Source organism: Mesoplodon bidens (genome assembly GCF_964165515.1).
Source record: "Mesoplodon bidens genome assembly, chromosome: 4".
NCBI lineage: Eukaryota > Metazoa > Chordata > Mammalia > Artiodactyla > Ziphiidae > Mesoplodon > Mesoplodon bidens.
The window spans coordinates 145,468,503-145,480,239 of record NC_138160.1 but is presented as its reverse complement, the minus strand read 5'-3'; the positions used below and the strand labels follow the sequence as shown (position 1 = coordinate 145,480,239).

The following is an 11,737-nucleotide window of genomic DNA, read 5'->3' as shown; positions in this document are numbered from 1 at the left end:
AGATCCATTAAAAATTCCCTTTCCTTTTACTGAAAGACGACTTATAAGATTCCTAAAACTTATTGTACACTGTGCATTGCCACCTTAACTATTTGCCTCCTTCTATGACATGATTATTAACACCCGTGAATCTCTGCCGTGGGAGGTCACTGTACCGTTAGCCTTTGACTGACTCCAGGCTAATACTGAGAACTCCACATTTCTTGGTCTCCCAAATTACAATAAGCTGTTTTCTTTATCTGTCGGTAGCCAAAATGGATCGTCAAGCTCAAAAACATAATGGAAACCAGAGTCCAACTGGGTATCACAGTCACTCTCGCCACTCAGTGGCTAAAGAATCTCCCCATTGCTTCAGGACAGCAGCCTCAGCCACATAGTTAGCAGAAGTCATCTTAGATTTAAACTTAGGGTCACCTCTTCACCTCCAGTGTCAGAGGCCCCAGACTGAGATGCAGAAGCGTTTGCTCCCTCTCTCCCTAATTGCGGTTTGCAGCTCCCTTCCCAGGTAGGGGGAATCACAGAGAGGAAGCTAAACTATAATGAAAAAATGAATGGTGCACAGTGAATTTATGTTGCCATGTGAAAAGGTCAAGTACATCTAGGCGGTAACTGTATACATATCTCCGTGGGGAAAGTGCAGCAAGAGTTGTGCAATGACAGGTATGATGCATTCAACTATGCACCAAAATTTGAAAGCAATTGTTATTTATGTAAGACATGTAAGATGCATGGGCTATGGAGGAAAACAAACCACTACTCAGGTCCTGGACCACAGCCCCGCCTTCCGGGGGCCTGACCCAGCACCCCAGCACCAATCCGCGGGAGGAAAAGGATAGCTCTCCTCTGCTCCGAGATGAAAGAAAAGCAACCTCCGGCGTCTGCCCAACCTCCGAGGACCCGTCCCTTACGCTGTGCGAGGAGCCTGGAAGTGCGCGTGCGCATGCGGCTCTGCGCGTGCGCAAGGCGGCGGCTGTGTTTGCTGTGTGGTTCGGCGCGGGTCTGAGGTAAGATTTTCGCCTCTTGGTGTGTGTCCCGCCTCTGTGCGGTCAAGCAGGAGGGGAAGACACCAAAGAAGAGGCTTGAGGTCAGAGGACGCTGGCCTCGCGCGCTGGCCTGGCCGCCCCGGCCTCCGGCCGGCGTTCCCGGGCGGCGGCCCTTCCCGCGAGAGCGCGGGCCCGCTCGGCCAGCGGAGGTCCGGGCGGCAGCTCTGGGGGGTCGGCCAGGCCTTGTCTCCATCCGCGATACTCCCGATTTCAAAAGGCTCCAGAGCAATCTTTGGGTCCTTTCTCCACAAGGAAAAGGAATAGCATCTCCGTCGTTCTCGTCACGGTGACTCCGGGCCCAATGGCCCCCTGTCCCCGGGTCCCGGTGAGCACTCGGTGGCTTTGTTCCGGCCGTGGGTGTCGGCTATTGAAGTTTGGTAAGTTATATTCCATTGGAAAGAGAAACCTTTGCAGGTTATTAGGCAGCACGTGTGTGTGATCTAAATAAATGCAGGAGTGAAGGAATTCATATAAATACTAAATTTACCACATCAGAGCCTTGTAAAGCCCCAAAGCTTCAAAAATATAGGAGTCTCTGGGAAGGAAGACGACGTAGGCTGGTTTCTGTTAGTAGCAGAAGTTGGAATTGAATTTACCGTAAATAAGATGAGTTTTGACGGGTGGATTTTTTCTTCCAGGTATTCATCTTGAAATTATTATTATTATTATTATTTGTCCGCGCTGCGCAGCTTAGGGGATCTTAGTTCCCTAACCAGGAATTGAACCCTGGGCCTCTGCAGTGAGAACGTGGAGTCCTAACCACTAGACCACCAGGGAAGTCCCTCATCTTGAAATTCTTATCTAAAGAAAATCTGTGGCGTCAGTAAAACGAACATCCATGAACCCTTCATCTAGATTCACTAATTAAGATTTTGGCTGTCGTTATATATATTATGATGAACCATTTAATGGGAAATTGCAGACATTCACTTCCCCCTTTAATCTTCAGCGTTCATCTCTTAAGAATGAGGACAGTCTCCTACTAAGAACAAAACTGCATTGTCCACCAAGAAAATCAAAATTCTTCCAGTTTTCCAAGAGTATGTTTTATGGTTGTCCGGTTTTTTGGAGAGCTAGGATCCAAATTAGATTTGCACGTTGCATTTTGGTTTTAGATTTCTTTTATCTAAAACATTTGCCTGTAGTTTTGGTTCCTGGCTATTCCAGGATTTTTGTATTGTAAAATGTTGGCATTCTGATATGATATTTTCCTATGATTTCATTTAATTAACTTGTCTATCTCATACAGTGGACATTGTGTCTAGAGCAGTAGTGTCTAATACAAATATAATGTGAAGTACAGATTTAATTAAAAAAATTTTAGTACCCAAGTTAGGAAAACATGAAGTTATTTTTAATAATATATCTTATCTAACCCAATTTATCCAGTTATTAGTATATAATTATTGGTGAAATTAATGACTAATGTAGCTAATATAAAATTATAAATGAAAAATTTTACATTTCTTTTGTACTAACTTAGAATCTGGTATGTATTTTACACTTAAGCACATCTCAGTGTGGATGCTAAATTTTTGTTGGAAATTCTTGATCTGTATTTAGCTTTCATAAAATTTACTGTTGAAAAAGTAGATTTGGAAACCCAGATTGCACCAAACATGCTGAAAAATTTTTTAGTAACTGAGCAATTTTATTTCTAAACTTAATTAAAAGTAAGTAAAATTAAGAATTCAGTTCCTCAGTCACACTAGCCACATTTCATGTTCACAGTAGCCACATAGAGCGAGCCAATGGCTACTAAGTTAGACTGCAGGTTTAGAGATGTGAAAATTTCCTAGGTGATGTTGTGTACTTCATATTGTATCCCATCAGGAGGCACATAAATGCAAGTTGTCCCACTGTGTATTAGGAATGCAAAGCATTTAGTCAAGGTACCCATCTCTCTCTTGTGTAGTCACATTTTTCTTTTTGGTAATCTGTGGGTGATACTTGGTAATGGGGGAATAATCTCTTCCCCAACCCTTTCATTCGGTGGTTTTAACATCACTTGTTGATCTTCGCTTCAACCTGTTTTTACGTTGGGGGCTTATGACATGTTTTTTTTTTTTTTTCTAATTCTGTCATTCCTTCTCCATTCTTTAGCTGTCAGTCTTCTATAAACAAAGCTTTCCCTCCCCACTTCCCCTGCCCTCTATATTTTTTTCCCTTTCGGAGTGTCACAACATATCCCTGGATTTTTCTTTCATTCATCGTATTATAAACAGTTGCTGTCATTTGATGCTCAAGCTGTCCCAGACTTGGCCAGGAGGAGTCCTTTTAATTTGATTCATGTGTCCCTTCAACACATACCTATTAGTCTTTGAGTGTAAATCCCCAGTTCACTTTGTACTTTCCAGTTACAGACCTGTAATCAATGATTTCTCCAAGAAGCCTCTTTCCTTATAGACACCAACGTCTCTCTGATGGGCTCAGTGCTACTGGGGTATAACTGTATCTAGGCTTTTCAGTGGTTATCTAAAATATATATATATATATATTTTTTTTTGAGACAAAATTGAAATCATTGTATTTATAATTTTATATCCTCCTTTTATATAAATTATCATGAACATACTCTCATATTGTTATTCTTCAAAAACCCAATTAAAAAATATATTTTCTTACATTGTAAGTTCATACTCATATTCCTAGTAAAAATTTAATATGTGCTTTTTTCTTTATTTTATACTTGTATCTCTTTTCTCTTTTAATAAAAACCTTGGTTTGTAATACCATTAATATATTGTTTTATCCAACAGTATGGGTACAGTAGTTTCAAAAATTATAATACCAATATTACTACCAACGGTAGACTTGCTCAATAAAGTATTAAGTTTCTTTGCATTTTTTTGTCCTTAATGGTTTATATTAAGTATATGCAGTTCATAATACTGTGCTCAAATATTTGTATGAACTCTAAGTCTTTTCTCTCATGGTTTTGTTATCAGTTTGATACACTATTATGTACATTTCTGTTTACATTTAGTTTTAAGGTTTGCTTCCTTTCTGAATTAACTTATTTTTTTACTTTATAAAACTTTTTCATGGTTCAAAGGTAAAACTGTATAAAAAGGTATATTCAGAAGTCTCACATCACATTACCACCAGTAGCTAACCATTTCCATTTTATTAGTTTCTGATGTAAACTTTCTCAAAATTCATATGTATGTATATATATGTATGTATATATATGTATATATATATATTCCTTCCTTCCTTCCTTCCTTTTTACCTTCACATGAATGTACTTCTTTCCCCAATTAAACTAAATACTGGAAATCAATCTATATCAGTTCATAGTGATTTTCCTTATCCTTTTTTGTGGGTGCTGAGCCCTTTATTAGTGCATGTATGGTAGTTTAGTCAACTAGCGTCCTATGGATAGAATTTGTGTTGCTTCCAATTATCCTAACCAAAGCAGCCTAATAACAGTAGGAGCAAACCTGTAGTGCAAAAAAAAAAAAAAAAAAACAGGTTTTTTGACTCATTGCAGTGTGGGAGACTGCATAGCAGAGGAACTGTGGACGTCTCAACCAAACAAAGCAAAATGTATACTTACTAGATTCTGAGAATTGTGACATTTAGGTGAAATTTAAAGGAAGCAGTAATTTGATAGGCTCAAAGCAAAGCAGGACTGTGTTAAGGGGTTAACATCAGGTCTGTACTACAAACAACCCAGGCTTTTGTTTCCTTGGAAACAATAAAGTTAAGATAGATGTGGAATATTGTGTCCAGAAACCCTTTATTTGAAGCTCAATTCCAGGTTTTTAAATTAAGGCTCCTTCTTGATGTCAAATATCAAAATAATGATGTATATCCTCCAGGCAAAGTTGGGATGTTTCAGTCTTACTGATATAATTTCAAACAGTGAATCTCTGATAGTCTCTGATTTTACAGAACAAAGTTTCTCAGTGAATAATAAAGCAATAGTAACTCTGTTACATATTCTTTCATGAGATGGTCAGTGAAGTGCTGCCACAAGGGGAGACTGGAGGCCCGGGAAAAAACAAAGTTTATTATACTCTTAGGTCCTAGAGGCGAGGCAAGATGTAACCATGCAGGGTGATGTGGGAAAACACCAGGATGGTCAAGAGGCAGAAGGCACAGGAGAGAGGGGAAGGTTTAGGACACTGCCTTTATTGGGGTTCCATGGGAAAGGCAAGGCAGGGCAGAGGAAACAGCCAGGATTGACTGCTTTGAATAATTTTGGCAGGCTTTGGGTATACGAGTGGTCTCTAGTTGCCTGCTACCTGGCCCTGGGATGTTTAAGGCAGAGAAATATTGCCTCCTACAGTGGATGGGTCTGCTGGAGGTAAGTATGGTTCTCGATTGGTTAGTTTGCGTATCAAAGTCATGCTCCGGGTTGAGTCCTTTGTTATTTCTCAGGGTTGGCTAGCCCCAAGAAGCAGTCTCTCCCCAGCCAGAAAGGATTTTTTCAGATGTCAAAAGTCATATAATATACAGAAAAAGTGTGTGTGTGTGCGTGTGCGCATGCGCGTGAGTGTCCAATACAGTCGGTACTCATGTTTTGATGAGAGTAAGGAAACCGGGGCAATGATAGTAGAGACTTTTAGACAGTGTGGCGTAAGTTCCCCTAACCAACACAGAAAACATTTTACTGTGATAATGGAAAGGAGAAACACAGGTAAAGTACGAGGAGTCCTTGTAGGCCAGCCCATAATTTAAGTTTCCCATTTATATTGCATTAGTCAAGAAAATAAATCTGAAGTTTTTTGCAGTCCCTAACAATATCTTAGTGGAGTTGTAGAGTAGATTAGAAATACTCTCATATCAGGGTGACACATCTGGCAGTGGTGTTGTTGGAGGGGATGAGGTGATAAGTTAGTAAAGTACATGTAAAGGTTGGTGGTGTGTGGAACCAAGGGGAAGGAGTGCTGGTGGCTGCAACGCAGAAGGTCTTGGTGGAAAGTTGGAGGCGGTTAGTGGAAGAAAGCATCAGGGAGTGGGTGGCCCTTTTCCCAGAGGGTCCAGGGGTTGGCCAGTATGAGGCACGTGCCTCCTGGGGAAAGCAGTAATCTCTACTAATTCCTTTTCCTTTTTAAAATTAAAACTTTGTTTTTAGAGCAGTTTCAGGTTCACAGCAAAATGGAGGGGAAGGTACAGAGAGTTCCCATCTGTCCCCTGCTCTCCCCCCAGCCTCCCCCATTATCAGCATCCCCCACCAGAGCGGTACATTTGTTACAGTTGATGAACCAACGTGGACACCTCATAATCACCCGAAGTCCGCAGATCATATTACAATTCACTCTTGGTGTTGCAGGTTCTGTGGCCTTGGACAAACACATAATGACATGTTTCCCTCGTTACAGTATTGTACAGAGTATTTTCACTGCCCTAAAAACCCTATGTCCTGCCTATTCTCCCTGACCCCCACAACCGTTGGCAACCTCTGGTCTTCTTACTACTCCATACTTTTGCTTTTTCTAAAATGTCATATAGTTGGAATCACACAGTCCATTAATTTTTGGAATGATATCAATACTAGTAACCTCTACCAGATTTCCCTGTAGGCATGGAGTGTAGGGGTGTATGTTTTGGCAGAGAGCAAGAAGTATACCTGGATCGTGGGCTAAGCAGACAAGGAACTCAGAATCATAATAGAATTCCTAATATCCAAGGAAGAAAAGCACAAAGTGTCCTATGTCCAGTCTGTGCCTTAGAAGAAACAGTCCCTGGGGTTTAGTGTCAGGGTCAAGTTAGCCCAGGGGGCAAAGTCATCTCCAACGGCGAGATCTCAGACTGGGGTGATGTCTCCTGGGGTGATGTCATCTCTGGTGGTGAGCTCCTGGGCCAGGGTGATGTTGCTGAGTGTGAGACTGGAGTATCCTTTTCAAGTGGGTACCTACTCCAGTTGATGTGGATCTCAGCATTTGCCATGTTTGGTTGAAACACTGTCTTATTTGGAGGGTTTGGGCCTCTGGATTGTAAACCAATGAAAGTACCCAGGCCAATAATAAGTCCACAGTTACCTAAACTGTGGTGTGTAGCTAAACTCGACAGGGTTTTTATTTTTTGAATGAAGTTTAGGCTCAAGGTTTAGGCTCCCATATCAGTAGAACAGCTGCCTGGTCTTTGGGACAATCTATGGTTAATAGATCCCAGTGGAGTACACCCCCTCAATCTGGCCTCCAACCCTTATGGGATAGGGCAAAATAAAAAAAAATTATAAATATAGGTTAAGGTTTGGGGCAAAATGGAGACCTTTTCAGGTTTATTTGTTGGACTGGAATTTAATGAATAGGGATTGTTCAGGAGACTATTAAGCATCTCAGTTAAACCAGTTATTGGGGTCATGAAAGTTCTATGAATACCTTTTCTGAGAGCCCAACATTGTGTATTCTAAGCAGTGAAATGCATGTCTTTGGTACTAGCAGTAATGCCTATAACTCCAAAGGGAATAAGCATCCTGGCAAGGCCTTGTATTGTAGTCTTAGTTATATGTAAAGACATGTGATTTTGATTTATATTTTTGGTGCCTGTGAGGCAAGAGATTGCCAGAGTTCTGTACCATGATATAGGACCATTTTTAGATAATAGCCCAACAGTATATAATAAATGTGATGATGGGACCATTTGTTGGCTAGGGCATCCAGTGCTGAGATGACTGCCTGAAGTTTGACCAAGTTTGTTGTTTCTTGGGTCCCATCCTTTATTTAGGGACATCATGGCTAAGGGATGGAAAGCAGCAACATTCCATCAGGCTCCATCACATATGATGGTTAACAGTGCCATTTGTATAGTCCTCCAATTCTCATTGCTATTTACTCAGTTAATCCCAGGGAGCTTCCTAGGTAGTCAAGGGTCTGGGGGAGGGGTGACATCCTCCAGCACCATGGCATCTGGCAAGAGACAGGGGAGGCCACCCCTCCTGAAGGTGGAATATATGAAAGGGCCCAGATTTGGTTCCCTCCTCTCGTAAGGAGGCCTCAGCAGTCATGCTGAATTTATGGGGTATTGTTTCCATGACCCAAAGTATAATGGACAAGTGGTTATGGAGGGTCGCAGGCTCAAGGTCTGTGAGAATGTCTGTTTCCAAGAAAGTATGTTGACAGCAATTACTGTTTATAATGTACAGGCATACCTTGTTTTATTGTGCTTTCCTTTATTGTGCTTAACAGATAATTGCATTTTTTTTTAATTGAAGGTAAATTCTCATATTGGAGAATAACAGTAACCTCAGGAGTTCAGGCTTTTGAGACGGAGTAACCTGCATTCATACTCTGGCTCACCACTTCTTAATTGGTGATCTTGGGCCAATTACTACTCCTGTTTGAACATAAGTTGCCTCAACTATTGAATGACAGTAATAATAACTGTTGATAATCATAAGAGCTTCCACTGTTTCTGGCACATAATGAGTACTCAGTAAACGGCAATTATTATTTATATTCATGTGGTCTACAGTTTCTAATGACTTTCACATAATATAACTTCCATCTTCTACAGAGAGATGGCTAATGAATGATGCTTGATGACAGATGAGAAATGCCTCCTGCATAAAGATTGATGGTATGATGGAAGACTCCTACTTAATCAAGAGGAATTGAGATTAACTTATCCATTAAATTCAGAAACTGTCTTGAAGAGACTTTGGGAATAAGACATGTTAAGGCAGATTTCATTAACAGATTCACAGGACGCCAGCCATTGACCTTTTCCCTTGTGGTGAGTCCTTGTTGATGCTCCTTTCAGAGACCGTGCTTTAACTGGCCTGTGAGCAGCCTGTCTTGTGGTCTGGGTCTATGCAGTCCTGCTTCTGGGCTGTCTAGGAGTGGGCTTAAGTATATAACAATATCCTGTTGTGGAAATCCTGGGGCTTGGGAAAGAGGGGTAAGTATGCCTATTTTTGTGGGAGAGGTTTTGCTTAATCACATGTTGAGTTATTATTGCTAGCCAAAAAAACCCCAACAGTTTTACTTCTCTGGACTTTAATTTCTTTATATGTAAAATGAGATTAGATTATTAAACTCTTCTTGTTTATCAAAGCCCCAAATCCCATTTCTGACTTCAGATGAGGCGGGCTATAGGGCATTTTATGGCAGCAGTGTGTGTGTGTGTGTGTGTGTGTGTGTGTGTGTGTGTTCACTTAGAATTAGTGTGGAGTGGCTGCCAGGCTTGTGAGTATGGAAACTGGGCAGCCTGGATTCTCAGGTTTTGTTTCTTCTCCTCAAGGTTGTCTTTCTCAAGACTTTTTCTCTTTTCATGAGGAGAAGTCAGAAGGGGAAAGGATTGTGACTGGGTGTCTGACAAATTATTTTCAGGTCAGTAGGAAATTTATTCTTCTATAAAAGCACATGCTTCTTCCTACGAGGTGGATATGTTTCCTACTAGTGAAACAGAGCTGCTGTTTCAAATAGGGCCTGCTTAGGGACTGAGTCCCCAGTTAAATTTCCTCAGGTCTTAGGGCCTTTCATTTACACAGGAGAATGATACTATCACTCCAGTATTTACTAATTCATTCCAGTATTTACTAATTCAGTCCAATTCGTCCATGCTGATTGTGTGCTCTCATTTTGCTATGATAGACAGGGAGCCGACATGTGCTTCTGAGAATTTGTACTGTCACTGGAGGAATAATTTCATTTACCAGCATTTACTGTGTCTGTAATGTGCTCAGGACTATGGCTAACCTGTCAACAGACAAAAATAAGACCAGAAGAGGTCACAATCTAGTTGTGGTGAGATACGTTCAGTTAGGTGAGAGAGGTGCTCTTAAAGCTACGTAATTGGATGAGGTCACCATGAATACGTCCAGGTAGAGAGGAGAAGGGGCTTGAGGACCATCAAGCCCTGGGGTTGATTATGGAAGAACATAAAACCTGTCTAGGCTTTGAGTCTCCCTCCTTCTCCAGGGAACATTGATGGAGATGGCAGTTGCCTGATGCCAGGATGTTCCTCTTGAAAATGAAGATCTGTTCATTGTATTGGCTTTAATTTTTCTAGGATAAAAAGCTTAGGACTTCAAAATTATGTACATAAGCTTGAGCTTGGGTTTTAGGCAAAAGACTGGCAACCCTTTTGTTGCACAGTGTGAGAGAGAGAGAGAGAGAGAGAGAGAGAGAGAGAGAGAGAGAGAGTGTGTGTGTGTGTTTGCATTTTAGTTTTATTTGAAAATTTACTGGTTTGATAATGTTGACATGAACAATTTTGTTGCTTCTCAAGTTATACCTGAAAGTATTTGATATCCCTGAAGAGCAGAGTCTTGGCCCCTTATTTATGGAAGTATTTGTCATCCCTTGCATGTTCTTCTTTTTTTTTTTTTTTTTTTTTTTGCGGTATGCGGGCCTCTCACTGTTGTGGCCTCTCCCGTTGCGGAGCACAGGCTCCGGATGCGCAGGCTCAGCGGCCACGGCTCACGGGCCCAGCCGCTCCGCGGCATATGGGATCCTCCCAGACCAGGGCACGAACCCGTGTCCCCTGCATCGGCAGGCGGACTCTCAACCACTGCGCCACCAGGGAGGCCCGCATGTTCTTCTTACATCATGCATCTTTCTCTGAGAGCAGGGCACCAGCTATGCAGACCTGGTCTGATCTTTCAGGTGGAACAAAGAGGAAAGCTGAAGAAAATGGAAGAGTTTTCCAAGTGAGGGAAAAGGCAGATGTGATTCTTTATGAGAAACAGCTGTAATCCATGAGAGCTGCAGTCCATTTGGAAATGTTAAACAGGAGGCTTTTGAAGAATTTTTTTCCTAAGGATGCTGAGGTCATTTGGGTTCTGAGGTTCCTTGGGTACCTCAAACTTCCCTTTCTCTTCAACTTTTCATTCGCCTTCTTAAACTTCCTTTTGGCTTGACAGTAGGATCTGTCCCATTTTTTTTTCTTTAAATTTTGCATTTGCATTAAGCTCTTTATCCATTTCCTTTCAACGTTGTTTTCCTGGTTATGCTGCTTTCTGTTCATTGTCAGTCTCAACATTTATAGAATCATTTCTTAGTAAATCACCTACCAGTTTGACCACAGCACCTTATCATGCCAAACTCTTAGTCCAGCCAAACTTCTTAATCTCTTCTTTTTTTTTTTTATAAATTTATTTATTTATTTTTGGCTCCGTTGGGTCTTCGTTGCTGTGCGTGGGCTTCCTCTAGTCGCGGCGAGCGGGGGCTGCTATTCGTTGTGGTGCATGGGCTTCTCATTGTGATGGCTTCTCTTGTTGCGGAGCACGGGCTCTAGGTGCGCAGGCTTTAGTCAGTAGCTGTGGCTCGAAGGCTCTAGAGCGCAGGCTCAGTGGTTGTGGCACACGGGCTTAGTTGCTTTGCGGCATGTGGGATCTTCCCAGACCAGGGCTCAAACCTGTGTCTCCTGCATTGGCAGGTGGATTCTTAACCACTGCGCCACCAGGGAAGCCCCTTTCTCTTTGTTTTAAAATGTATCTTAAGTCAGTGTTTGAAAGTAGATACACATTGGCCTTCATTTTTAACATCTTCCTTCCATTTATTTCTCCAAGAACATAATTTTTTTTAATCTTATTTCAGATTGGGAGATTTGTCTTAATGCCAGATGGTCAGCACCTCAGTGGAATATTTTGGATGGGAAAAAATCCAGTGTGGTGGAAATGGTAAGATTCAGAAGATATAATTCCTTGCCTTCCACACTAGTGGAAGATTAGCAGTTCCATAAGATAGGAAAGCAGCATGATAAACATGACAGATATTTGAGACTAGTGTCATTCACCT

The 11,737-nt window shown here is 41.5% G+C and overlaps 1 protein-coding gene across 13 annotated transcripts in view; it reads left to right on the top strand.

Moving 5' to 3' along the window:
- Positions 1–927: 927 nt before the first annotated feature.
- The window catches only part of LOC308616097 (zinc finger protein 177-like), a 58,371-nt gene continuing 47,561 nt past the window's right edge, over positions 928–11,737 (top strand). For 6 of the 13 annotated variants that reach the window (XM_081232184.1, XM_081232182.1, XM_081232183.1 and 3 more), the window contains exons 1-3: positions 1,011–1,420; positions 8,511–8,729; positions 11,537–11,619. Coding sequence is in view for 2 of the 13 variants with exons in the window: in XM_081232190.1 (XP_081088316.1) it covers positions 11,562–11,619 (58 nt within the window). In the remaining 11 variants the exon portion in view is untranslated. The other 7 variants (XM_081232187.1, XM_081232189.1, XM_081232188.1 and 4 more) reach the window with 7 other exon arrangements.